At 63.6% G+C, this 25,831-nt stretch overlaps 5 protein-coding genes across 16 annotated transcripts; 2 read left to right on the top strand and 3 right to left on the bottom strand.

Annotated features, from left to right (window-relative positions):
* The first annotated feature begins 4,950 nt into the window (after positions 1-4,950).
* On the top strand, positions 4,951-11,223 carry CIAO3 (cytosolic iron-sulfur assembly component 3). Of its 2 annotated transcripts, XM_065923953.1 has the most exons (11): positions 4,951-5,051; positions 5,925-6,020; positions 7,415-7,558; positions 7,782-7,914; positions 8,377-8,511; positions 8,751-8,869; positions 8,965-9,094; positions 9,205-9,277; positions 9,738-9,875; positions 10,224-10,381; positions 10,462-11,223. In XM_065923953.1, exons 1-11 carry the CDS (start codon positions 4,986-4,988, stop codon positions 10,698-10,700), a joined length of 1,431 nt encoding a protein of 476 aa, XP_065780025.1. In that variant the 5' UTR covers positions 4,951-4,985; the 3' UTR covers positions 10,701-11,223. The 2 variants fall into 2 exon arrangements, with proteins under 2 accessions (XP_065780025.1, XP_065780026.1); XM_065923954.1 differs by lacking the exon at positions 9,738-9,875.
* A 26-nt stretch (positions 11,224-11,249) lies between these two features.
* HAGHL (hydroxyacylglutathione hydrolase like) lies at positions 11,250-14,354 on the bottom strand. 4 transcript variants are annotated; one of them, XM_065923955.1, is made up of 9 exons: positions 14,182-14,354; positions 13,540-13,723; positions 13,146-13,210; positions 12,940-13,057; positions 12,761-12,869; positions 12,580-12,683; positions 12,281-12,382; positions 11,909-11,988; positions 11,250-11,634 (listed from the first exon to the last, which is right to left on the bottom strand). In XM_065923955.1, the coding sequence occupies exons 2-9, from the start codon at positions 13,642-13,644 to the stop codon at positions 11,463-11,465; spliced, it is 855 nt and encodes a 284-aa protein (XP_065780027.1). In that variant the 5' UTR covers positions 13,645-13,723; positions 14,182-14,354; the 3' UTR covers positions 11,250-11,462. The 4 variants fall into 4 exon arrangements, with proteins under 4 accessions (XP_065780027.1, XP_065780030.1, XP_065780029.1 ...); XM_065923958.1 differs by lacking the exon at positions 14,182-14,354 and having other exon boundaries at positions 11,909-11,985; positions 13,540-13,901; XM_065923957.1 differs by lacking the exon at positions 14,182-14,354 and having other exon boundaries at positions 12,281-12,379; positions 13,540-13,901.
* On the top strand, positions 14,195-18,657 carry CCDC78 (coiled-coil domain containing 78). Of its 5 annotated transcripts, XM_065923948.1 has the most exons (14): positions 14,195-14,970; positions 15,172-15,291; positions 15,378-15,464; positions 15,642-15,794; positions 15,899-15,982; positions 16,080-16,147; positions 16,266-16,344; positions 16,430-16,555; positions 16,784-16,971; positions 17,069-17,240; positions 17,362-17,405; positions 17,982-18,048; positions 18,122-18,222; positions 18,315-18,657. In XM_065923948.1, the coding sequence occupies exons 1-14, from the start codon at positions 14,740-14,742 to the stop codon at positions 18,424-18,426; spliced, it is 1,632 nt and encodes a 543-aa protein (XP_065780020.1). In that variant the 5' UTR covers positions 14,195-14,739; the 3' UTR covers positions 18,427-18,657. The 5 variants fall into 5 exon arrangements, with proteins under 5 accessions (XP_065780020.1, XP_065780021.1, XP_065780023.1 ...); XM_065923949.1 differs by lacking the exon at positions 17,362-17,405 and having other exon boundaries at positions 18,126-18,222; XM_065923951.1 differs by lacking the exon at positions 17,362-17,405.
* Positions 18,658-18,728: 71 nt separating this feature from the next.
* On the bottom strand, positions 18,729-22,710 carry ANTKMT (adenine nucleotide translocase lysine methyltransferase). 4 transcript variants are annotated; one of them, XM_065923943.1, is made up of 5 exons: positions 21,564-22,710; positions 19,571-19,684; positions 19,349-19,489; positions 19,106-19,156; positions 18,729-18,978 (listed from the first exon to the last, which is right to left on the bottom strand). In XM_065923943.1, exons 1-5 carry the CDS (start codon positions 21,744-21,746, stop codon positions 18,757-18,759), a joined length of 711 nt encoding a protein of 236 aa, XP_065780015.1. In that variant the 5' UTR covers positions 21,747-22,710; the 3' UTR covers positions 18,729-18,756. The 4 variants fall into 4 exon arrangements, with proteins under 4 accessions (XP_065780015.1, XP_065780016.1, XP_065780017.1 ...); XM_065923944.1 differs by having other exon boundaries at positions 19,580-19,684; positions 21,564-22,694; XM_065923945.1 differs by lacking the exon at positions 21,564-22,710 and adding an exon at positions 19,898-20,248.
* A 59-nt stretch (positions 22,711-22,769) lies between these two features.
* On the bottom strand, positions 22,770-25,526 carry METRN (meteorin, glial cell differentiation regulator). Its single transcript, XM_065923942.1, has 4 exons — positions 25,332-25,526; positions 24,646-25,046; positions 23,842-23,901; positions 22,770-23,754 (listed from the first exon to the last, which is right to left on the bottom strand). The coding sequence occupies exons 1-4, from the start codon at positions 25,427-25,429 to the stop codon at positions 23,438-23,440; spliced, it is 876 nt and encodes a 291-aa protein (XP_065780014.1). The 5' UTR covers positions 25,430-25,526; the 3' UTR covers positions 22,770-23,437.
* Positions 25,527-25,831: the final 305 nt, after the last annotated feature.

Below are 25,831 nucleotides of genomic sequence, written 5' to 3'. Positions count from 1 at the left end.
AGCACACCAGAGGGGGACATGCTTGTGAACCTTGGTCCCGGGCAGTCTGGGTGGGCAACCCAGCTCGTCTCTGACTGTCATGTTCTTGGGGCCAGGTTGGTGGAGCAGCTATGGACCCCCCACGCCCCCGCCCAGAGTCCTGCTGGGAGGGCCAAGGGGAGGGGTGCCGGGGGGACAAGAGGGATGCCAGGGGGCTGGAGGCCCAACGACAGGGACCGAGGGGGCCACTGGTCCCATGACACTTGCAGGGGCTGCCTCTCCAGAAACCAAGCCCCCAAGACCTGCAGTTGAGCCTGCGGCTCTGCAGGCTGTGGGCACCTCAGGGAGTGCTGCCTGGGTGGAGATCCCTGCCCCACCCAGAAGCCTCGCAGCCCTACTGCCAGGCACACATTACCTCGGAGGCTCCAGGTGCCCCCCCGATGACCTGTGGGCTGAATACCAAGTGTGGGTGCAGGGGCACTTGGAGTGTGCCGGCACTCTAACTAGGCGGCCAGGGCAGCAGCACCACCAACCAGCTGCAAACCCGCCCTCAGTGCAGGCCGAGGCAACGGTCTAGCAGACGCCCTGGAGGGTCCGACCCCCTCAGACCAGCTGTGGGACTAGCGCTTGCCCTCGGTGACCAGAGACCAGGTGCCTGGCCACCATCCTCGCAGGCCCGCAGCCCCGATGCTCCACGACAGAGGTGGGCCCCGTGCCCAGCGCCCCGCAGCCGATGGGGGTGCTCCCCCCTCAGCCGCCCACGCGTGGACCGGTGTGCGGGCCCTCCCGAGGTCTGGAGTGTCACCGCCACACAGTGAGGGCCCCTCTGGGACCGACTCTTTCTGCTGCTTCCTGCAGCCCCCCGGCCCCAGGCAGCAGCAAGGGTGACCCCGAAGGGCCGCCGGGCTCTCCCAGAGCCCTCTCCTCTCCAGCCCTGGCCCTGCCTACAGAGCAGGTCACACAGGCCCCTCATTAGGCGCTAATTGCCGCGGGCGCCAGGCCCCCCAGGGCCGTTGCTGGGATCACACCTGTTGACAAGCCGGGTCGGCCCTGGTGGGAAGGCGCATGGCCTTGATGATGCCACTAATGATGTACTCTTGGCCCACAGTGATTCCCTTCCACTAATAAAGCCCTGCGCAGCCTGGGGCTGCAGGTCTTGCCTCGCAGAGCCGGGGGCTCGGGTGGGGACGCCTCAGGCCACGTTCCCTACGAAGGTCGACTCCTCTCTGGGGTTCTAGACTGAGAGGCACAGGGACCCACCCCACATGGGCCCCCCACACCCGGCGCTCAGAGCCTGGAGCCACTCGGAGGGCAGCGGGAGGGTCTGCAGGGACCCGAGTGGAGGCCGCGCCCCCACGCCCGCCGAGTCAGGGCTGGGGGAGCAGCTGGGACCAACAGAGACCAAGCTGACCTGCCCAGAGCCCCCGGGGGTGAAGCCCCTCACCTTGTAAGAGACCCTAGCGGGGTGCCATACTAACAAGCAGCACAGTCCCCGGACTATGAAAAGGAAGAGGAGGACTTGGAAGGCAAGAGCCCCGTGGCTGGGTACGAGGCTGGCCTGGCACCTGGGCGGTTGCCTGGGGCAGGCCCCTGGGACACCAGGCCCTGCAGCCATGTGGGCAAGGCCTGCAGCCCCGCGGTCTCCCCATTCCTCTCATCCGGTGGCTCCCAGCCCCCAAGTTTAATATGGAGCACCTTTCGGCAGGTGCCCCTGCCAAGTTGAGGCAACAGCAGGAAGCCCCTACCCTGGCCCGAGTCACCCCCCCCCCAGTCCAACCCCCACGGGGGCATCTGAGTGGGTCCCATGGACCACAGAGACCTTGACTGTATGGGCTGCACCCTTGAGGCATATCCCTGCTCCTACACCGCAGCCACATGGAGCCCCACTTCTGTCCAGTTTCTTGGGGGGCATTGACCCACACCACCATAACACAGAGAACATGTTTCAAAATCACATGTTTAGGAAAACTTTTAATTTATTTTGGGAAAGACAAACTACCTTTTACTTGCCCCCACCAGGGTCATTTTATTTTCACTGCACACAGACTGTCTGCCAGGAGAAGACAGGTGTCAGCCCAGCCCAGGGCGGCAGTCCTCGGTGCCAGGGCCTGTGTCCCCTCTGCCTGCCTGTGTCCCCTGCATGTCTGCCGGCCCCTAGAGGAGGGGGCTACAGTCAGGAGAGCCACACCCCATCATGCGGCCCTCTGCTGAACCCCTGATTCCCATGAAAACATGGCCACGTGGCCTGTGGTGGACTGAATGGTGCTTTCCAGCAGAACCTGTGGACAGGGCCTTATTTGGAAAAAGAGCCTTTGCAGACATAATTAAGTCAAGGCTCCCGAGAGGAGCTCATCCTGGATTAGGGCCCTGAACCCAGGGATCCTTATAGGATCAGAGAAGGGGGGAGACACAGGAGCCATGTGACAATGGGGACAGAGGCTGGAGAGACGCAGCCTACGCCCAGGGAGGCCTGGAGCCCCAGAGGCTGGAGGAGGTGGGACAGGTCCCCCTGGAGCTGTTAGGGGGGCCCAGGCCTGCCAACACATTGATTTCAAACTTTGGGCCCCCAGACCATGAGAGAAAATTCTTCTGTGGTTTTAAGCCCCCCAGCTGTGGTTTTGTCCCCGCAGCCGCACGGTTCTGACTCTTCACAGGGTGAGACTGAGTCCACGGGCAGGAGGGCTCAATAGATCCACATGCCTTGGTAGAAACCCCACCTGCTCCTGTCCAACCACCAGACGCTCGATGGTCAGTTTTGGACAAAGCAGGTCCTGTGGGCGTGGCCAGAGCAGAGGACGAGCTCTGCACCCGCTTGGATTCAGGGACAGGGGTGCCCACATGGCCAGAGCGTCAGAGGAGGTGCTCAGACCTACCAGCCCAGCCTCAAGAGCCTCAGCCCCTCCCTGTGTCCTCATCTGGCCCTCGCGGTCCCCCACGTGTGTAAACACTGGCATTGCACATGGGAAGCGCAAGGTGAACACTCGATAATGATGATGATGAAATAATTTGCAAAACGTGAGAGCACACACACCGGAGGCGAGGTGTATTGTTGACACAAGAGCCTAGGGGCTCTAGGGACATGGCTGTGAGTTAATAAAAATACCCCGAGGGGCTGAAAAGTCCCTGCTCTTGGCTCTACTCAGAGCAGGCAGGAGGAAGACCCACGCTCATTGTTGTGTATGTGTGTGTCAGAGAGAGAGAGGTCAGAAACCCCTGTTCAGCGTTTTTAACCAGAAGCTGGCCCTGGCAGTCCCCCAGGCCCTCCTACAGGGGCAGACCTGCTTACTGCATGGGCCTCTGGGGGCCTCTTGGGGCAGCCAACTTGAGCGGCAGCCTCCAGCTCCATTTTTTAAAATAGTTTTCAAGACATATAAATACACATACCACACAATTCACCCTTTTGTAGTGTGTGATTCAATGGTTTTTAACATAATACATTATTAATTTTAAAATTGTGTTGAAACATATGTAACAGGTCTTCCCTGGTAGCTTAGCAACAAGGAATCCACTTGCCAGTGTGTGAGACGTGGGTTTGATCCCTGGGTTGGGAAGAGTCCCTGGAGTAAAAAATGGCAACCCACTCCAGAAATCTTGCCTGGAAAATTCCATAGACAGAGGAGCCTGTCTGTGGGCTACAGTGGGGCTACAGGTGGGATACAGTCTGTGGGATCTCAAAGAATCAGATACGACTGAGCACGTACACAATAGTGAGACTGTCAAGATTTCAGGCACTGTACCCCAGAACTTTGTCAGATATTGCCAGGACATGGAGGGGATGCCGGGGCCTGGAAGCCCACCGTTCAGCTCCTTGAGAAAGCCCCTCTTGATGGTGAGAAGGAACTCCCGTCCTGGCAGCCACAAAGAGCAGCTGCAGGGGCTGGAGGAGGTCACGCCAGCCAGTGGGCCTCAGGCCCCTGGACTCCACACTTAATCCACAGGCAGGTGAGGAGTCAGCAGGTAGAGCCCATATCAGGACAAGAACACCAAGAAGAGCTGAGGCCACGATGGGCCCCCAAAACGTGAGATCATGCCCAGGGGATAGTCTGGGGCTGACCCTGCCAGGGCACCTTCAGGGCTGGGCCCAAGTGGGGCTTGAGGATGCGCCAGACTCGACCACTGGAGTTTTCTGGAAAGCCCCCATAAGAAGTGGTCATTAAATGTATATGACGGGGACGTCCCTGGTGGTCCAGTGGTTGAGAATCCCCTTTCCCATGCAGCGGACATAACTTCGATCCCTGGTAGGGGACTAACATTCCACATGCTACGGGGCAGCTAACCCCAAGCCGCAACTGCCGCCCCCCAAAAATGTATATGACCGCTCAAAAATTGAATCCAGCCAGCAGCGTTCTCTCCACGTTGCACAGAGAAATGGGCTTTTCTCAGGCTGGTCTCTGGAATAACCGGGGGCGGGCTTGCCAACTCAGGGGACGCGGGTTCGATCCCCGGGTCGGGAAGATCCCATGGAGGAGGAACTGGCAACTCACTCCAGTGTTCTTGCCTGGGAAACCCCATGGACAGAGCAGTCATAGGGTCGCAAAGGCGTCGGACACGACCACGTAATTGAGCACACACCCTCCCAGAGCCACGGGGCCCTGCACCGGCCGGCCGCCTGGGGGGGGGGGGGGTGCCGCTCCGCACCCCTGTTCCCATCCCCCCTCACTCCAACCGGAGCTGGCCGCCTCTGCGAGCCCGGCGCCTTTCCAGGCTCTTGGGCGGGTCCAGAACCAAGAAGAGTGCCTCCGCGGCTTCTCCCCGGGGCGGAGACGCGGGCGGGGGGAAGCGAACCCGGCGCCCGGAGGGAGGCACGGCCCCTTCCCGGCGGCCCTCGACGGCGCGGCATGCGGGGGTCCGGCCCGCCAGCAGGGGGCGCGCGCCCCCGGGAGCCCGGCCGCGGGCCAGCCGCGCATGCGTCACGCGGCGCTTTTCGGCAGTGTGGCGGAACTGCCTCTCCGTTTCGCGGCGTTTGGCGACGTCGTCCGTGCCGGGGCCGGCGGCAGTGTGGGGCCATGGCGTCGCCCTTCAGCGGGGCCCTGCAGCTGACGGACTTGGACGACTTCATCGCGCCGTCTCAGGTGGGCGGGCTGGACGGCTGCTTCGCGCGAGGAGTGCTCTCCGCCGCGGTCTCCCCCGCCACCCCGAGAGAGGGGCTTGGGATCAGGGGGCCTGCCGCGTCGCACAGCCCGCAGTTTCCGAGTCCCCTTTCCAGGCGGCCACGACAGTCAGAGTGACCCAGCTCGGGGCCGGGAGGCCCCGCCGAGCTTCCCCGGCCGGCTCTTCACCCCGCCGCGAGAACTAGGGGGGCGTTCCGCTGCGGTCAGCGCGGTGGTGGGCGTAGGTGTCGCCCCCGGGGGAGGAGGCAGAGCGCGTCCCCAGGGGGACAGGCCAGCCGCACGTGAGGGCCGCCCGCCTCCTCAGCTGCTCCGCTTATCGGTTGCCGGCAGCTGCGCGGGACCAGGGCTCGGACGAGGCGTGCCGGGTGGAGCGCAAGGGGCCGGCCGGGCGCCGAGGCGCGAAGGGCGGGACGGACCTCCTGCGGAGGCTTTCCGAGGCTGCTCGCTGGGAACGCTTCGGCCAGCGAACTTCCTCTCGGGTGGAGAGGAATTGGGAAGAAAGGAACCTTCTTCCAGGAACTGGGCGGAGCAGAGCTTTTCTGCCGACCCTCGGCCTCCAGTGAAACACTGGCTCTCCGTGCGGTGTCCCACCCGCCGCTTACTGGCGGTGTCCGCGGACAGGTTAGGGTGGCCACACCGCCTGCACCTGCATCAGGTCAGCGACCTCGATGCGGGCAGTGTCTGAACGCGCGCGAGTAGGGTAAGCAGCCACAGCGCCAAGACCGCTTCTGCGGCGGGAAGGCCAGAATCAGGGCAGAGTTTTCGTCCCAGTTGGTGTTGTGGCCCCTCCGCCCCCCCGTGCGCTCAGGCGCCCTTCCGGTCTCTTACGGGTAGGACTGCATCAAGCCCATGAAGGTGGATAAGAGGTCGGGTAGTGGCGTGGCCAAGATCCACATCGAAGATGACGGGAGTTACTTCCAAGTCAGTCAGGTAAGTTCCAGCCCAGCTGACCTGTCCAGTGACAGGTGCAGTGACCATGGCACTTTCCACGTGTCACCAGCCCTTTCTCAGGTGTGCACTGCAGAGGGCTCTTTGCAGAGGTGGCAGTTCCAGCATCCCTCTGTCTCTTGAGTTCTAACTGTGTAAGATTTTCTAGTCCAGACACTTGTTCATAGTGAAACCTACTCCTGTATAATTGAGCAGTGCCAAGACTCTAGTCCCACGGCGTTAAAGTTGACACCCTGACTGTCTGCCATTTGGATTCTCGAGGACACCCATGCTGTCCCGAGGACTGCAGGCACCACCAGGCGCACCAGTCTAGAGATCCCCTAGAGATCTCTCCCAGCCGGCGAGGCGCCACAGGATGGCTCGTGGTGGGGCCAGACAGCGGGAGCCAGCGATCCCAGGGAAGGAGTCACTGTTTAATCAGCCCTGGAAGGCGATCTGGCAGCCCAGCTGGGGTCCCACCCCATCCCAGCAAGCACGGGAGGCGGGGTCCTTCATGGGGCCGGGGACCCTGCTCCAGGGCAGCAGGGGTTGACCTGGAGGGAAGGCCAAAGCACATCAGTCCCCGCTGGCCTTGAGGCCGGCCCGGCAGGGAAAATGCCCTGAGCTCAGGCTGCGGCTGCAGCGCAACGTGGGCCTCGTGAGTGGGCTGGGAGGGGGGTCCCGGCTCGTCAGCCCTCCGTCACACTTTGGGCCCCTGAAGCTTTCCCAGCCCTGGCTGAGACCACTTCTGTGTGTGCAGAGGAAGTGAGGGCTCTGCTGGGACCATTTGAGGCTCAGAGCTGCCCAGCCGTCGGCCTGGAGGCCAGTGTGAATGCCCAGTTCTCGACTGTCTGGCTGAGTCTGACGTCGTAACTGCCCCTTACATGCCTTGTCCACTCTTCTCTGTGCAGGTGTTGAGGGGCACAGGCTTCTACCGTCTCCTCCTCCCTGTTCTTCTGTCCTTTCTTCCTTCATCTTCGACATTACCTTTCTCTTCCTTCTTTCAGAGCCTGGCCTTCAGCATTTTCCTGTCCCCAGAGCACTTTCCTGTCCTTGTAGGCAGTCTGGGGACCAGTGACGAGTCGGCTGCATCTTTGCACATTTAAGGTTCATGTCCCACCTCTGGCAGGCAGCAAGGCTCTTTAATACAATATGCCAGCCAAGTTTGTACCAGAGTTAGAATTTGGTGCCTCTAGGAAAGTTTAGAACATATATATGTATTTCTGTACTAAAAATTTAATTTCTAAAAACTTACGGCACATAAAGCCAGCCAACTACCACATGGCTTGTCAGGGCTGTGAGCCAGAGAATGAAACTCTCCCATGGTCCCATCATCCTGAGAGCACTGTGTCTTCATGTGGAGGGGCCCTTGGGGTACCGGGTTCTCATGCTTCCAGGATGGAGGGATGAAGAAGCTGGAGAAGGCCAAGATCTCACTGGACGACTGCCTGGCATGCAGTGGCTGCGTCACCTCAGCAGAGACTGTGCTCATCACTCAGCAGAGCCACGAGGAGCTGCGGAAGGTTCTAGGTGCCAATAAGGTGAGCAGTGGGCTGTCTTCGGATGCCACACTCACCCAGTGTCCCTCACTGGTGTTGTCAGGGCAGCTCATCTCCTGGTGATACTTGTCCTGTGTCTCCTGGGGACTCCTGGCATTGAAGTGTTAACCCTAAACTTCAAGTTCTGTGTGTTTGCAAAATTGACACCCTGATGGGGTCAGGCTGTAAACCACACAGAGTGAGCTGTGGGTCCCGTGCTTTGCAGACGGCAGCACCTGATCAACAGAAGCTGGTTGTCATCTCAGTCTCGCCCCAGTCCAGGGCGTCACTGGCTGTGAGGTTTCAGTTGAATCCTACGGACACCACCAGGAAATTAACAGCATTCTTTAAAAAAATAGGTAGGTGCTGAACCTTGGCGACCTCCTGTGTAGACACGGGGCTGACGTGACACCCGGCTATCACTGGACTTAGTGTATCAAAAGCTCTGTTGGAGGTTGACTTAGCTTGAAGTTCTGTTGTGATGATTGAGAGCAGGCCTTTTAATAAAAAAAACCCTGAATTATGATGCTGCACATCCCCGAGCCTGAAGTTCACCCACTCTTTACTTTGTTTTTAAATTATCACCACCAGGGCACGCTTGTCAGGCCTGAGTTGGGCCCCTGGTCGGCCCCTGCACGCTGGGGGTGGGCCTGGGAGGGCGTGGGGGCCCAGTGCAGGCGGCCCTGCTGGCGTGTGCAGGGTGCCTGCAGGCGCAAGCTCGGAGGCAGGGCGCCGGGTGTCCACCACTGGTGCATCCCATGATGCCCGCCCTCCCCGGGCGCAGCTGTCCTTCCGGGGCTGAGGTGGGTGCTCCCTCACAGGAGCACACTACGTGTTTGACACCGCCTTCTCGAGGAACTTCAGCCTCCTTGAGAGCCAGCGGGAGTTTGTGCGGCGGTTCCGAGGACAAGCCGACCCCAAGCAGGCACTGCCCGTGCTGACTTCCGCCTGCCCAGGTGTGTGCCCGCGGCCAGTAGCTGGACGTGGTGAGGGGGGTGGGGGCTCTTCAGCAGGAGCTGCCTGAGGGTCACCTGGAGCCGCTTCAGTTCCTAAGGGGTGATCACGGGGATGCTAGAGACACGTGTTGGCAAGAGCAGAGCAGGGGGCTCCTTCGTGGGACCCTAACCCCTTGCATGAGTCGGGCCACGCCCAGAAGTCACCTCACTGCCCCACTCTTGCCCTGCATCGGCCTCAGGCTGGATCTGCTACGCCGAGAAGACCCACGGGAGCACCCTCCTCCCCCACATCAGCACAGCGCGGTCCCCGCAGCAGGTCATGGGCTCCCTGGTCAAGGACTTCTTCGCCCAGCAGCAGGTAACGGGGACCCAGGGTAAGCCCCCCTGCGGCGCCCCTCACACTGTCCCCCATCAGCCCTGCGCCGCTGCCTCACTGCCACACCCTGCACACAGCGTCTGACCCCTGACAAGGTCTACCATGCAACAGTAATGCCCTGCTATGACAAAAAGCTGGAAGCCTCCAGACCCGACTTCTTTAGCCAGGAGCACCAGACACGTGATGTGGACTGTGTCATCACCACAGGTGCGGGGCCCTGGGCCAGCTGGTGCTATGACCGGGAGCCATGCATCTTTAATGGTCTCTGTTACTCTTGAGACTCAAATGAAGCGTGTCTGTGCTGTGGTCTCCTGCAGGCGAAGTCTTCAAGCTGCTGGAAGAAGAAGGGGTCTCGCTGTCAGAGCTGGAGCCGGCTCCTCTGGACAGTCTGTACGTCACCGCCAGCCGTGTCGGAGGGGCTGTAAGCTCACCCGTACCGGGTGCTCTCCACCAGGGGGTCCCCAGGGTCTGGGCGGGCAGCAGGAGGGGCCGTGGCCCTTGACACAGGCACTGGCCTCCTCCCTCTTCTCTGGCCTGGCCTCCCTCGGCCCCTCATGCATCTCGGTGTCCAAGATGCTTGAGCTCCCAAGGCGGCTTGTGGACAACTGACTGATGGTCATCAGAGCTGACCCTGACTTCACACAGGTGTGAGCTCCCAGGACAGGTGATAAGACAGAGGGGACAGTCCTTTGCCGCCAAGCCTCCTCCTAACACACCCTCGAAGCCTTGGGCTCTGTGACTCATCTTCTGCTTAGAAAGCAAATGCTCTCAAACCTGAGAGACAGAGCTTGCTCAGAGGCCTCGGTGGGCAGCAGCCCCACCACCACCTGAGGCCCAGCCTCTTCCCCAGGTGCAGCAGTGCCTCTGCCCAGGAGCCCACCAGCCACCGGGGCGGGGGCTCAGGGGGCTACCTGGAGCACGTGTTCCGGCATGCAGCCCAGGAGCTCTTTGGGATCCATGTCACTGAAGTCACCTACAGACCCCTGAGGTCAGTGGGGAGGGCCGGAGTCGGGCCCTGCGCTCTAGCTCAGGTGACAGGGCCAGCGCTCCCAAGCCCTGGTTCTCCTCATGGTAGAGCTCGGCGTCCCCTACCCACAGCACCGGGGCGGGGCAGAGCTCCTGGCACAGTGTGTCCTGACGTGGGCCCCCACTCCAGGGAGGGTGGGCTGGGGCTCGTCTGACCTTGGGAAGGCGGGGTTCCCATTCTACAGACCAGGAAGCTGAGGCTGGGGCCACCTGCCCCACTGATGGGAAGGCGCTTCCTCCCCTCCCCCCTCACCGCCCCACTGGGAGTGAGCCTGGTATGCAGTGTGGACAGCCAGGTCTGTGCCCTCAGGAACAAGGACCTCCAGGAGGTGATTCTGGAGAGGGACGGCCAAGTCCTGCTGCACTTCGCCGCAGCCTACGGCTTCCGCAACATCCAGAACCTGGTGCAGAAGCTCAAGCGTGGGCGCTGCCCATACCACTTCGTGGAGGTCATGGCCTGCCCGGCAGGTAGCTGTGGGCAGGGGGCCCCTGGGACCATACGCGCTGGCTGGCACCCTCTGTGACCACGCGTGCCCGCTCTGCCACAGGGTGCCTCAATGGGGGGGGACAGCTCAAGGCCACTGACATGCCGGGCAAGGAGCTCCTGCAGCGGGTGGAGAGGCTGTATGGCCTGGTGAGGACCGAGGCACCGGAGGACGCACCCGGGGTCCAGGAGCTGTACGAGCGCTGGCTGCAGGGCGCAGGCTCGGAGCGGGCCAGCCGCCTGCTGCACACCAGCTACCGTGCGGTGGAGAAGGCTGGCTCTGGACTCAGCATCAGATGGTAGAGGCTTCACGGGTCCAGCCAGTCCACTGCTGCCAACACCAGGACTCCTGGGAAGGTGGGGGTTCTCCAGCAGGGCAGTTGCCCGAGACCCCAAGGGGCACCCCAAAATGCTGCAGGGACACTGGGACCCTCACAGCAGTGAGACTCGGAATCACTCTCACCTGGACTTCTCTCGCGGGGCCGGAGGCTCTACCAGCCACTGGCCCTCTCCATGGTCCTGAGCGGCCTGGGCTCCCCCTGGGTGTGGGGTCTCAGCTTGTCCCGTGGGAGGGCTCCTCACCCTCCATCTCTAGAGTCCCCCAAAACTGCTATGGGGCAGTGGTGACAGACTGGACCTGCCCGGCTGGTGAGGTCACAGCAGAGCCTGGGGGGCCTGCCACACTGGGCAGCCTAGGACACTGACTGGACACAGGCAGCCGGCCCGTGACCCCCCCTGGGGTGGGCTGCCCCTCCACTGAGACCAGGTGTCTGCCAGAGCTGCGTCCCTGAGAAGCTCACCTCTAGTAAAAACAGCTTTTTTTCAAGAGTGTCTGTCTGCATAGAGAAAAAGGCCTTTCAAAGCTTTATTTGAAGTTCAGGAGCCCTGTGCACCCCACTGCACTTTGTGCAAACACCCCTGTCTCACTATGGCCCAAAGTGGTGTGGGGTGTCCAGCCCCAGAAGTGCCAGAGGGCCCACCCTCTGGGACCAGGCAGGACTGAGGACAGCCAGGCCCTCCTGTGGGTCGAGGGAGGAGGGCTGTGTGGCCTGGCCCACGTGGAGCTCACTTCTGCTGGGGGGGTGTGCTCAGGAGCCCCCACTGCAGCGCGAGGAGGGCCCGGGCCTGTGGCTGCAGCGGCTCAGCCGCCCTCTCAAAGCTCGCTCGCTCCCTGCAGAGCACATCCAGGACGTCAGCTGGTGCCACCTTCCCCGTGAACTCGCGCACAGGCTCCTCTCTGTGGGCAGAGGGGGCGCTGTGAGGCTCAAGGGGACCCACGGGGCAAACCAGACGTGGTGGTGAAGACAGCCCAGTGGCCAGCCCCCTGCCACCTGGTGTCCAAATAAGTGCAGGGAAGACCCAGAGCACAAGTCAACCCCGTACCAGCCTGCTGGGCAGTGAGACCCCTGGGGAGGACGCAGGTCCCCAAGACGCACGGGTTCAGGCCCTGCCCCGTGCTCCCCAGCCCCCTCACCCACACGGGAGGGCCCAGCACGCTGGCTGGTACTCACGCCACCCTCAGGAAGGGGTTGTAAAGGAGTTCCTCGCCCAGGGTTGCGGGCACCGTGGGCACATCGTCCTCATCCCTCTGCTGGAACGAGCACAGGCCCCAATCACCACCTTGTCTGGCAGCCCCAGGCAGGTTGGCCCTGTCACCCGCAGCCTGGGGGCTTGAGCCTAAGCCCTGAAGGTGGGCACTCGAGGGCCAGACTGCAGGTGACCCAGAACCTAGGGTGGGTGAATGCCCCAGCCAAGCCAGGCCTGGTCACACAGGCCAGAAGTCATGGCTGACATCACACACACACCCACCCCACCACCCCTTGTCCTGGGCCCAGCCGCCCCACCATCCAACCTTGCCACTGAGAGTGGAGGAGCGGCCACACCTTGGCCCATGACAGCTTGGCCTTCACATGGTCGTTGTAAGGCTCCACTTTCTGTGCAAACTCGAGGTTGCCCAGTGTGTGCTCATGACCACAGAACACCTTCTGGAGAGATGAGGTGTTTAGGTGCACAGCACTGCTATGGGCTGAGATGTTCCCCACCCCCTCACCGGTCCACTTCTTGCCACCGCTGGCAAGAAGGCAATCATCCTGAACCCTGGCATAGTCAGGTTCAGTGCGTGCTGCTTATATGGGAAGCTGGGCCCCCACAGCCATGAGAGGGCAAGGGGCAGGCTGCTCACTGTCTCGGGGGGCAGGGTGCCCAGGGTCTCCACCAAGCTCTGGTACATCTGCTGAGCTGTGCCCTCCAGGCGTGAGCCGCAGCCGGCCATGGACAGTGCATCCCCTGGGGAGTTGGGTGGGTCAGCGAGAGTGGAATGGGGCACAGGGAGGTGGGGCAGGTGGGTACAGGGCAGCCAGTACCCGAGAACACTGCAGGAGGGTCCGGACACTCCTCTTCCCACAGGAAGTAGCTCATGTGGCCCAAGGTGTGGCCGGGCGTCAGGAGGCAGCGCACGTGGATGGCCCCAAACTGCGGCAGAGGGGCATGTGAGGTGGTTGGGCCCAGGCTCTCTCCCCGCCCCTCCCGGGCGCGCGCTCACCCGCAGCTCCTCGCCGTGTGCCAGCCTGCGCGTCAGTGCACAGATGCGCTCGTCTGCACCCAACACCACCAGACCAGGCAGCAGTCTCACCAGTTCCGCGTTGCCACGAGCGTGGTCCCTGAGGATGGGTGAGAGTGGAACCACGTGGGGTTGGGGCTGGGTTGGAGTGAACCCACCTGCCTCGGCCCTGCCCCTATGGCACTCACCAGTGGTGATGGGTTGTCAGCACAGTGGTCAGTGATACTCCCTCCCGGCCCACGATCTCCAGCAGCTGAAAGGGATGGGAGTTAGGGACATGCAGAGGGCCCAGGTGGCTGCCTGCATTGGGGCCCCAGGCACCGGACGGTGCTAGGGGCAGGGGAGACCTCGCAGACAATTAGTGAGCACCCACTGCATACAAAGCAGGCACCAGGTGAAAAAGTTCAGAGACGGCTCTAACTGCAGAGGAGACCCAAACCAAGAAACCATAAACTCCAAATAACCAGAGACCAGAAAACAAAGGGAGGGTCTGCCCCCAGCAGTGTTGTCCAGAGCCTCTCCCTGCGGCCCAAGGTGCCTGGGCCCACAGCGGTGCTCCCGCTGCCTCAAACCCGCCCTCACCCGTTTGGGCACGGCCACATCCACGGCCACAGCTTCCCGCGTGCGCTCCTCGATCACCAGGTACATGTAGTTGTCCTCAAGCACAGGGATGACTTTGACCTTCATGGCCGCAGAGCTCGGCCGCACCGTGCCTCCTGAGCCCCTTTCTCAGCGTGGGGCTGCCCTCTCCAGACCCTAGGCAGGACTGTTCGCAGGAGGGGTCAGTTCCACACACGCGCGCTGGGGGCCAGAAAGGAGCCCCGCTGGTTGCTCCCGGACTGTCCCGAGGCCGGTCTGGAAGGCCAAGCTCCAGGTTCCAGTTGACCTGCAGCTGCGAGGACCAGTCCCTCGCCGAAACACCTCCCGCCGCAGGCTCCGCCCCCACGCCAGAGGCCCCGCCCACACAACCACGCCCCCTTCCGGTCCCGCCCCGAGCCGGACCGCTGCCTGAATAGGCCTCGGCTGCTTCCCAGGCCCCGCCCCCAGCGCCCTCCTGGCGCAGCGCGACCCCGGGCCCGCCCCTCTTCGGACCCCGCCCCTCTCCGGACCCCGCCCCTCTCCGGACCCTGCCCCTCTCCGGGCCCCGCCCTCAGCGCCGCTCCGCAGGCCCCCGCCCCAGACCCCCTCCCGACCCGGCCGCCCCCTTCCCGGAGGTCCACTCACCCCCACGGGCTGCGCCAGCCGGTCGCGCGGACTCCCTGAAGGACAGCCGGACAAAGGCGGGGCTCGGGCGCCAATCCCGGGGACCGGACGGAGCGCGCCACTCACGCCGCCGCCGCCAACGGCCCGGGCCCGAGGCGCCCGCCCGCGGGGCCGGCCTGCAGCCTGCGCGCCGCGGGACCCGAGCGCGGCGCAGGGAGCACGCGTGCGCGGACGGAGCGCGCGCGCTCGTCTGGCCAGTCGCGCCCGGAGCTCTGGCGCCTCCTCCGCGAAGCCCTCCTGGCACCGCGCTGAGCCAGTCTTCTCGAGTCCCCCGGCCCCGGGTTGGGACGTCTTCGATCGGGCTGGGAGTGTAGGGAAGCTCCCGTTTGTTCGCCTGCTCGTCCCGGCGCTCAGCCAGGGGGCCTTATGAATGTGGAACCCACATGATAAAGCAAAGCGCGCTGCCTGAGGATAACAGTAAGAGGGGCGGCTGCTTGGCTCCCCAGCCGGGGCTTCTGCGCACTCCTGGTTCCATCCTCACCCCTGCGACATGCTGGGGTGACCGTCTGAGTTTCCCAGATGATGAAAAGGAAGCCGGAAAGGTGTCACCAACCACTGAACTGTCCTGCTTGCCCTCTTGGGCGGGGCACCGGGAGTCTCCTGGGAACGACAGAGGCCTTGGCAACACAAGTCACAGTGCTGCAGCAACAGGCCAGTAGTCGAGGCGACACGGCTTGGGGCAACCTTCAGTCCCTTCTGTGTATGGAGCATGTGGCAGCCCCAGGGCCCCCTCCTCGGGCCACTGAGAATGTGAGTCCTCCCAGGACGCTGCTGCTTCTGGGGTGTCCTCTGCTCCCTCACAGGCCAGGAGGGGTGTAGGTACTCGGGACCTGGGCCTGATCCTGGCCGCGGGTGAGTCTGCCCCAGCTCTGCCAGGCTGGGTGTGCGAGGGTGGAGACCACAGCCCAGGCCTGAAACACACCTTGGGGTTGAGTGATGGTGCCTCCCTAGGTTCTGCCACGGGCCGAGGCCTGGCTGCCAGGAGTCCCTGGGGGTGCCCCACCCTGGGCCACCAACCTTGGGACAGAGCTTCCCTTAGACCTAGAGCTGAGTGAGGAGCAGCGGCTGCAGGTGGGTATGGGGCTTCTGGGTGCTGGCAGGAGGGAGGGCATCCCCAGGGCCTCACAGACTCCACTTCTCACCCTGACCAACCCCAGGTCTGCAAGGAGCTGGTCGACCTGCAGATCAAAAACCAGCGCCTGCAGGAGCAGCACAATGCTGAAATCTTTGAGCTGAAGAGTGAGGTGGGCACTGATGTGAGCCCAGGTGTGGCAGCCCAAGGGCGTGTGGGGGGGTGCAGGTGTGCCCCGAGTGACTATGCACACTCGCACAGTGTCTGTACACACTCACACAGCCCAACTGTCCTGTGTGTGCCACGTCCCTGTGAATGCCCAGATGGATGAAGACCTGGTCTTCCGCAGGTCCTGTGGCTGGAGAGCCGTGTGCTGGAGCTGGAGCTGCAGGGAGCACAGGCAGCCCCAGCAGAGGCTGATCCAGGGCGCCGCCCGGCCCTGGCACAGGAGCTCGGGCACAAGGCCGGGGGGCAGGGACAGTCCTACCGTCGCAGACTCCAGGTCACTGGGAGTGCACGGTGGGATGTGGGGGCGGGGGGCTGCCTGGGTGGAAGCTAAATGGGTCCAGCGAGGAACAGTGAGGCCTAGACAGCTCTTCTGTGCAGGCACAGTCCACAGACTTCCTGACCCCCAAGAACAAGCAGCAGGAGCTGGGGGACGGTACAGGTGTTCAACCACCCAGCCCGAAGGTCTGTCAGGGTTTCTCCCAGCCTGGGCTGGAAGTAGGGCGGAAGAGGGGACCCGGGGCTTGGGCTTTCATCCAGCCAGCCGTCCTGTGCCCCACAGCTGCCAGCAGAGGCAAAGCGGGTGCAGGAGCAGCACGGGGCTCGGCAGAAGGCCCTGGAGACGTGTGTGTGAGTGACCACCTCCCTCATCTGGGACTGGAGAGCCCAGTGAGCAAGGGGGCTGTTCTCAAGGGGAAGAGGGGCTCACCCTTCCTGGGCCCAGCTGAGCCTCACACCCTGTCCACAGGGCAGCCCTGGGCCGGCAGCTGCAGGGAGCCTGGGAGGAGGCCAGGACAGCTGGGCAGCGACTGGCTGCACAAGCCGTGGTGAGGCCCAGCCCTACCTGCTTTGCAATCTGGCTCCGCAAAGTCCAGCTTTGGGACACACACTCAGGGCCTCCTCCACCCCCAGGTGTTGTCTGCCTGCCGGGGCCAGCTCCACCAGGCTGAGGCAGAGAACGCCCGGCTGCAGCTGCAACTCAAGAAGCTGAATGAGGCGTATGCCATTCGACTGCAGCACTGCGCCCGAACTGTGGCTGTGAGCACCGAGGGGTGGCCCTGTGCTGGGTGGGAGGCCTCTGGGTCCCGGGGAGCCTGAGCCTGGCCTGACCACGACCAACCACCTCCGAGAGACTCTTGACCTTGTTGGAGACTTCAGGCCTGCCCAGCACACTATCCTCGGACCAGCTCTAGGGAGGGAATTAAGAGGGAGAGGTTGGATCCGACCAAGCGCCGCCCTTCCCGGTCCTGGCCCCGCCTCCTCCAGGGATACGCAGATGGCGCAGGCCCGAAGCCCACAGCCGCAGCACTTCGGACATTCCTGGAGACCACTCTGGAGGACATTAGGGCAGCTCATCACAGCCGTGAGCAACAGCTGGCTCGGGCCGCCCGCTCCTACCGCAAGTGCCTGGCAGATCTGAGCCGGAGGCATGAGGAGCTGCTAACCGCTCACAGGTGGGCCCCTCCCTGAGACGGGCACCTGGGGCGGACAGCCCCTTCGAGATGGGCACCCCGGGGCGGATGGCCCTGTGAGACCTAGTGCGTGGCTTAGTGTGCAGCAGATGCTGGTGGACCCTGTCGGGGCCCCTGGGACCCCCAGGGCTGCCTTTGGTGCGACCCACTCAGATGTGGCGCTGCTGCCCCTGCACACAGTCACCGAATTCAGCCACTGGACGGAGGACCAGGCCAGGCTGGAGAAGCAACTCCAGAAGCTCAAGGCCCAGGTGACCCCTCCCTGCTGCCCCCTAACTCACGCCAGGACCCCTCCCAAGCTCAGCCAAGCCCAAACCCCCAGGCCTTGGAGCAGCCTGCCCTGTTTAGCAATCCCTGCTCTTGTTCCCACAGAAGGGATCCGGTGAAGTCTCCCAGGGGGGCACATTAGAGCCACAGTGAGTACCTAGTGTGGGTGCTGGGGGGACCCATTTATCCTGGAAGCTAGCTATAGGGGCGGTGTTCTGGTTGCTGCAGCAAACAAAGTGATCTAGCTGTTACTTCCAGTCTCGGCCTGCTCAGGAGATACTATCTCAGAAAACCAAGGGCCTGGAGTGAGGAGGGGTCCTGACAGGAGAGGGGCTAACCTTGAATGGGAGGGTCAGGGAGACGCCTCATCTCGACTGAGACTCAGGAGCCCCAGCTGTAGACCACTGTGGACAGTAGAGGGCCCGACCCAGGACAAGAGCAGCTGCCCAGTTACTTTCACAGCCTTTGTGCCTTCATGTTCCCAACATGAAGCCTCCTTACTGACACTGCAGTCACAGTCCAAGCTGGCCTGGTGGCTCAGCTTTCCGAGTGGCCAGTGCCCCCCCACCCCCATGCAGAGATGGCGCCAAGACTCAGGCAGGGCCATCCCAAACTTGCTCACAGGAGGAACCTCAAGGACCGCAGGGCCCTGACTTGAGCAGGGTTGTTGATCAGCACTTGGGCCAATGCCAGCTCTCACACCCACCTCTCTGCCTCCCCTCAAGGGGCCTGGAAGCTTCGTCCTGGGCCCAGATCCGCCAGAATCTACAGGAGTTCACCCGTGGCACCCAGGTAGTGAGCAGAAACTGGCCCGAGGCCCCTCCTCACCCCGCGCCTGGCTCATGGCTTGTGTCCCCCATGCCAGGCAGAGCTGGAGCGGGAGCGGGCACAGCTGCTGGTCCGCGCCACGATGGCAGAGGAGCAGCTTTCTGAGCTACAGGAGTATGTGGACCAGCACCTGGGAAGGTGGGCCTGGGATCTGGGGACCTCAGTCCCAGGCACTGGCAGCAGGGCTTGTCCACAACCAGGCAGGTGACTAACCTGGTTTCTCTGAGCAGGTACAAGCAGGAGGTCCTGAGGCTGAGGAAGCTGGTGGGTACAGGGGACCCTTGGAAAGTGGGGGCCATACCTTCAGACAAGCCCCAGCACCCAAGGACCTGCAGCCACTAACTGGTCAACAGGCAAACCTGAAGCTGAACTCTTCATAGTCAGCCAGCATGGAGCTCTCCCCACAGCACCCCCTGGAAGATGACTTCACCCAGCCCTCCAGCCAACAAGAAGCAGGGTGGGGTCTTCCCTTGTGGTCCAGTGGCTAAGTCTCCACACTCTCAATGCAGGGCACCCTGGTTCAATGCCTGGTCAAGGAACTAAATCCCACATGCCACAATTAAGAGCTCTCAAAAGATCCCACGTGCTGGAATTAAGACACGGCATAACCAAATAAATAAATATTAAAAAAAAAAGAATCAGGGTGGAGCAGAGAGTCTTTATTGCGTGCAATCAGCCAGTCTGAGAATTGGGGGTTCCAAGTACGGAGGCAGAACCGGACCCTGGCACAGCCTGCCCAGCTGGCCCACCTCTGTGGATGTCATAGGCCCAGACTCGGTCCAGGCCCTCACCTACCACAGCCACAGGCTGCCAGGTGGGGAGGGGGAAGCGCCCAGACACCACGCGGGCTCCTGCAGGCAACTCTGCCTGCAGCTTGTCCTCCAGCAATGGGAGCTGTGGGAGACAGGGGAGGGTGGCATGGGCAGGGGGGACATGGCTCCCCCTAGCAGCTCCTCCAGGTCCAATGCCTACACTAGGGATGGCCTGGGCGTCCCATGGAGTCAGCAAACCCCAGACCTACCACACTAGGAGCCAGGAACACAGACACATTGTGGCAGTCCCTCAGGCTCACCTGCAGGAAGAGGAAGTCACCCCAGCTGGGAAAGAAGTTTGGTGGGCATGGAGTCACCACAGCTTCCAAGGCCCAGCCCCAGCCCGCCAGGTGACAGAGGCACTCGGCGCTGTCAGCAGAGCGGCCAAGCCAGAACTGGAAGCGTGGAGATCAGGCGTGGCGTTCGAGGGGGTCCAGGGGTCCCTGGGTTACCTTCCAGAGGTCCTCACGGTGGAAGCGGACACTGCCAACACAGCCTGCCCTCCAGGCACGCAGCCGCGCCAGTCCTACCAGCCAGGGGTTCAGCTCGTAGCCCACAGCGGGGCAGAGGCCGCACCTGTGGGCAGCCAGCACCTGTGGGCCCAGAGAGTCAGGACCAAGAGACGCGGAGGCGCGCTCATAAAAAAGATTATAGCAAAGATATCCCCAACACACAGTTCTTACAATCCTGCCGTCCCCAGAGCCCAGGTCCACAGTCTTCCCAGGACGGCCTCGCAGCAACGACAACACGTGCTCCACCTGCCTGGCACTCGCGCCGACATAGGGCACCTGGACGCGGAAGGCGGGGCTGTGAGGATGGGGCCCGCCTCCGGAGCCTCCTCTCTGGGCGAGGGCTGTCGGCTCCCACTTGAAGCGAGCCCCACCCCCACAGCCCCGCCAGGTCCGGCGCAGCAGCACTCTCCGCCTCACACCTGCGCTCAGCGCCCCGCCCCAGCCCGGCCCACCCGGCCGGCGCGGGCCCGCCGCACCCCGGCCCCGCACCTGCAGGCGAAGCGGCACGCGACGGAAGCCGGGCTGCAGCAGCAGCGCCCACACGCCGTAGACGGCCAGGCCCGAGCCCGCCGCCACCTGCAGCAGCTCCAACGGGCTCGGCTGCCGCTCGCGCAGCTCCGTCAGCGCTTCGGCCGGGTCGTCCTGCTCCATAGTTGCGGGGCACTGGCTTAGGGGCGTCCCGTCGCAGGGACCCTCCCCGGCTCAGGCCCGAGACCCTCACGCCCCAGCCCCAGGCTGCAGACCGGCCCTCCCCGCCGCCCTAGGCCTGCACCGCGCAGCTCCCGCCTGCACCGCGCAGCTCCCTCCTGCTCCGCGCCCGCCCGAGCCGGGGCGCCGACGCCGGAAGGGGCGGGCCGTGACCTCGCCCAGACGCCGGAAGCAGCCTGTCTGTGCGTCCCGCTTCCCCTGGGTCCCGGGCCCGTCCAGCGGGTTCCGGGGCGATCCTGGGGTGTTCTGGCCGCACAGCGCGCGTCCCTCAGCCGCGGACTGTTGCTGCAGACCCTGGGACCGCGAGTCCCAAAGCGGGGGCCGCCTGCGGGAGGCGGTGTCGGGCCCCGCGGACTGGCGGCGGAGGCCCGTGCGGCTTGGCTGGAGCCCAGCCTGGCAGTCCGCCCGCGGGGAAGGGCTCGCGCGGTTGAGGCGGCGGCCCGCACACCCCGATCGCCCTCCGAGCCCAGGAGCAGTCTCGGAGGCCCGGGCCCTCCCATGGCTGAAGGCAACGAGCCCGAGTGCGCGGGAAACGCCGGACTCTGCAGGGGCGGGGGCGGGGGGGTTGGGGCTCCGCTGAGGGACCAGTGGGGGGTTGACAAGGAGAAATTCAGCAGAACCGAGAAGACATGTTGGCTGTCTCAGCGCGACGGGAGGGTTAGCCGAATACGAGGGGCTGGACCCTCTGGCAACTGGCCCAGCCATGGGGGTGGAAGAGCCCCAGGAACAGGGAAGACCACCTCCCTTCTCCAGAAAGCATCACACACACAAAGAAAGATCGAGCTCCCAGAAGTGCCCTGGCAGAACTTGGGAACGGGAGAGGGAACTGGCAGGGGAGCCAGGACCCTCTCCTGACCCCACCCTGAGGCCAGAAGGCCTTGAGTGGTAGAAACTTGTCTGCACACAGGCTCCTTCTCCATCCACGGCCCGTCAGGAGGCCCAGCGGGGACAGACGTTGCTTCAGGCAACGTGGACCTGCCGGATACCACTGGCCGCCCCGCCTCCAAGTGCAGATGGCTTCACACTGGGGCCCCGCTGCCACCAGCGTGGAAGACAGGTATCCTTGTGCCCTGCTCCCGAGACCTGAGTACTGGAGAGGAGGAGGGCTTCTCCCACCCCCAACCCAGAACCTCCTGCCTCCTTCTTGGCTCCCACTGCCCCTCCCCAGAAAGGGAGGATGTGCACTGGGCTTACACAGCATACCATTCTTGCCTCTTTAGGTGCCTGGCACGGCACCTGACACCTAAAAGAAACTCAATAAAAGCCAGTCAAGTGAATGACCACCTACCCAGACTCCCCCGTGAGCACAATGACAAATCCTTCACTTTCACATCTGCATCTGCCCCTCAATTTTGGGCACCGGGCACCGGTGCACACCTCTGTGAGTACACGCGCCCAGCGGTGCCCCAAAGGCATCTGCTCCCATAGCCCCTGCCCACATGCTCACCCACACTGTTTCCCTTTGGCCACTTCCTGGAGAGCAGGCATGAAGCTCCTGGCCCAAGCTTTCCTGGCTCCTCCCAGAGCACCTTGGGGCTCCTTTCGTCCTGTTGACCACACCCACTCCTCTTTCTGCTCCTCCTGAGCTGGTTGCAAAGCCAACACTTTCTCTGGAGGAGGATGTATGCATCAGAGGTGCTTCATCGGAGACACTTCCTGGGGCAGGTGGGTAGAGGCCAGTGTCCAGCCAAGGGCCCACCCCAAGGCAGCTGCCCTACAGTTTTGTGACAGATGGTCCCAGAGGCAATCCACAGTGACCACTGGGTGTGGCTATAGTCCTCTCTCCAAAGAAGAGGAGAGCTGGCCAGAGCATCATGCCAAGAGCCAAGGGTAAGGCACCCCTCAGGTCCAGAGGGGAAGCCCTCCTCGGCCAGGGCCTCTGCAGACAGAGAGGAGGAGGGGGCAGGAGAGCACACCCCGCTCCTTCTCCTCTGGTCTTTACTGAGATATTCCCTATTGGAGGGGAGGGAAACAGGTATACAAGGGTCTGGTTGAGGTGAGAGGTCCATGGGAGATCCAAATGTGGGGTCATCAGCATGTTGGTGGTATTTAAAGGCAGAAGGCTGGCCTCGCTCTGAATGTACTTGGGATGTACTTGAAGAGGAGATCTGGGGCCTGAGCCCCGAGCAATCTGGGGTTGCCAGTCTGAGTCTGGGGGAGCAAGAGGCTCCGCAAGGAGCCTTAAGAACAGCAGAGGTGGCAGGAACCCAGGGGCGCTTGCCCTCCAGGGTGACTGTACTCCCCCTCACAATTCTCAGCAGTCCCCTCAGCAAGCGGCCCATCCAAGTGAAGAAGTAGGTCCCCCCAACACTGTAGCCTTAGACAGTCTGCCCCATCGAAACTCCAGAGCGGCCACTGAAGTGACGTGCTGTCCACACAGGGTGTGGCCACACGAGGCACCGACACCAGCTGAGTCCGGCAGCAGGCACCCCGAGGAACCTTGCTCCCCTCCCAGCCTCAGTTCCTGCTGGCAGGATGGCAGGGTCACTTCTCCAGTGAGGACTGCCAGGAAAGTTGTTTCTGGGGCTCAGCCCAGAAATCCCCCCAGACACGAGCTATGGGACCGGGTCAGCAGAGCCAGCTCGTTCCAGCTTCCAAAGTCCCCCATGCACAGCCCCCCACTCCCCTCTCTTCTCCCCACCCCCCGCCCAGCACTGGGGCCTTTCAGCATCAGGGCCTTCAGTGTGGTCCAGGGCAATGACAATTAGGCCACTGAGGAGAGGTGGGGGAAATGGTCTTTAAGAGACCCCATTGTGTGCCCCCATCCACCAGAAATGGGCAACAAATAGGACCCCTGCAGGAGAGACCCCACAGCTATGGGGGGGCACATCAGAGGGGCCTGGGGACAGAGGCCCATTCTTCCTCATGGGTGCGGGGCGGGCAGGGTGACCACTGGGCTTGCGGCACACCACTTGGGGAAGTCAGCAGGTTGCCAAACCGCAGCCCCTTCCCTCAGGATGGAAAGTGGGGCCGCCTGCCTTCCCACCTGAGACCTTGGGGGTTATGGCCCCTTTTCACTCCCACTCTGAGTGGTAGAAGCACCTGGCATTGGGACAGCAGATCGAGGGTCACGTGAGAGGGGGTCCCTGTGTGCCCCCCAAGCAGCAGCCCCTCCCCCAGGCATGGGCTGCATGACGCGCAGCCCCCGAGGCTGTGGGAGGAGAGAACGGAGTGAGGCGGCCTGGGCTGGGGACCATATGCACACTGGCTCATCCATTCAGCGCTCTTATTGGTCATCACTGTTACCTCAAAAGCAGGTGACGCTGTGATGCCGTCTGCAGGCCACCCCCACCCTCCCCAGCACCCTGCTCCCCAGGCCTGTCAGTCCAGCACCACCTCGCAGGGGTGCAGGTGGGCAGCGTGGGCAGCTGCGTAGGCACGGCTGAATTCCTGGAGGCGGGGAGCGCAACCCAGCCAGGCCTCACCAAAGCGGCTCCAGCCCATGAAGAGAAAGGTGCCAGGGCCAGGGTGCACGCCACAGTGCAGTGGGGTGCGAATGGAGGCCTGCCCCTGGCCCCGGGGGCCTCCCACCCGGAAAACCGGCAGCGTCTGGCGGAGGACGCGGGCAGCTGCCACAGTGATGACAGACTCCTGTAGCTCTGTGTCGTGGGCGACCCCAAGGATGGTTCCGTAGATCACTGTGGGGACACGTGTTGGCCAGTGGTCTCAGGGGAAGACAGGCCCCCGGCTCCTCCCCGCCACCCACCCCACAGTGGGGCACTCACCAAAGTCACTGGTGCACACGGCCAGGAGGAACTCAGCATCACTGCAGGGTCTGCAGGCAACTGACATGTAGGGCAGGTCAGGGGTAGAGCCCTGAGCCCTCCCCCAGCTGGACACAGGAGGGTGAGGGCAAGCTCCCAGACCCCCCTCAGCGCCTGATGGCACCTGGGGTCTCAGGGAACTTCTGTGCACACTCTGAAGACACCCTGCACTTGTAACACTAAAGGCTAGTGCGTGTGTGATGCACACACAGACATCAGCCGGGATGCAGGCACAGGGCCCACGGGCCTGGAGCTGCAGGGCCGGGTGCCCGACCATCTCCCACGCAGCACCAGCAAGCAATAACTCCCTGTCTCCCAGAGCTGCTTCCTGGGGCCCAAAAACACCAGTCCAGCCTGCGGGGCAGGAGGTTATGATGCGTTCCGGGGTCAGGGGACAGCAGAGACCGCCCCCATTCCCTGTGGGGTCAGGCTCCGACCTCCAGGAGAGCAAAGAGCTGGGTCTGGTGCCCTGCGGGGAGGCGGGGCTGCGTCTCCATGGTGATGGACTCACAGTGGACTTCTGTTGTACTGGGCTGGGGGAGGGGAGGGAGGTCACAGCCGGGCCAGGGAGCCCTGGACAGCTTTGGCTGTCATCCCTTCCCCCAGCCCTTCAGGACGAGGGGCCCGGGTGCCCTGGCTGACCCTCACCTTCCAGGATTCTGCCCCCCCGCCCCTCCCCACCTGCCCTGCCTGTGACAGGCCACTCAGTTTCTCCCCCGGTGCAGTGCGGAGGACAGTCAGGTCTTCACCCAGACCCGCACTCACCATCTGCTCCAAGGCTGCGGGCCTGCGGGGGCAACTCAGGACGCCCATCCTCCCGCAGCTCGAAGCTGAAGGAGGCCACGCGGCGGCTGAGGTCGGGATGCGGGGTGGCCTGCAGGAAAAGGGCCCGGCGCTCGCGGGGACCCCAGTGCGCGCATCGGGCCCCGGCTGGGCCCGGGCCCTCGGCCAGCAGCAACTCTAGCGCACCGCCCTCCCGCTCCGCGAAGACTTGGGCGCCTGCGAAGGGCCGCGCCGGCCGCAGGCAGACGATGCCGGGCTGCACGCCAGGCTCGGAGCCGCCTAGGGTGAGGCGCAGCGCCCCGGCCGGGTACAGCCACTCGATCTCGCCCTCCGCACAGGCCAGGGCGAGCTGTCCCACGCTGCCGGGCTCCTGGGTCAGGCCGCTGCGGACGGACAGGCGGCGCTGAGACGAGCGGCCGGCGTCCCCACCCGGCCAGCCCGTTCCCCCTGCACCCCGTCCCCGCAAGCACCAAGCGCCGCGTCCACTTGGTGGAGAACGAAACTGAGGGCCGGGGCTCAGAGACTGGGAGGCAAAGGTGGCAAAGGCAAGGGTTCGGCGCCGAGACGGAGCGCCCGAAAGGGCGGGCGACACATCTCTCAGCCCCCGGCTAAGAGGCGCACACAGCTCCGAGGGCTTGGCCCGTGAGGGTTTCCTGTGGGGCTCGTACCTGCCCCTCCAGCTGCAGCGGTTCTCCGAGTAGCCGGCACGAGCTGCCGCGGCCAAGAAGCAGAAGCAAAGCGCGCAGAGCAGCGCAGGGAGCGGCATGGCGCGGCGGACGCGCGGGGGCGCGGCGGGAGCAGCCGGGGCTTTGGCCCCGGCTCGGCGCAGCCCCGTCCGCCCAGGCGGCGGGCCAAGCACCGGGCCGAAGCCTGGGAGCGGCGCAGGCGGTGGGCGGGCCGGACGGCCAATCGTGCCGCGGGGCCTCGAACTTTCCACCAATCGCAGCGGCGCTCTCGGGGTGGGCGGGTCGCCGGGGACCCGGGAGGGGGCTCCGCGGTCAGGGAGTTCTGCCGTCACCTCCTCAAGGTCCCCCCACTCACCGCTCGCCTCCAGCATCGCCCTGCACGCCGTCCTGCTCGGGCCCCTGTCCTCCAGGCCCTCGGCGGCAGTGGTGCCCACTGGAACGTCTGGGTTAGGGGGGCTTGATCTGGAGGGCTCTCTCCAGGA

Source organism: Muntiacus reevesi, chromosome 2 (assembly GCF_963930625.1).
Source record: "Muntiacus reevesi chromosome 2, mMunRee1.1, whole genome shotgun sequence".
In the NCBI taxonomy this organism is placed as follows: domain Eukaryota; kingdom Metazoa; phylum Chordata; class Mammalia; order Artiodactyla; family Cervidae; genus Muntiacus; species Muntiacus reevesi.
The sequence above is the reverse complement of the archived record's forward strand: the minus strand, read 5'-3'. Positions and strand labels throughout refer to the sequence as shown.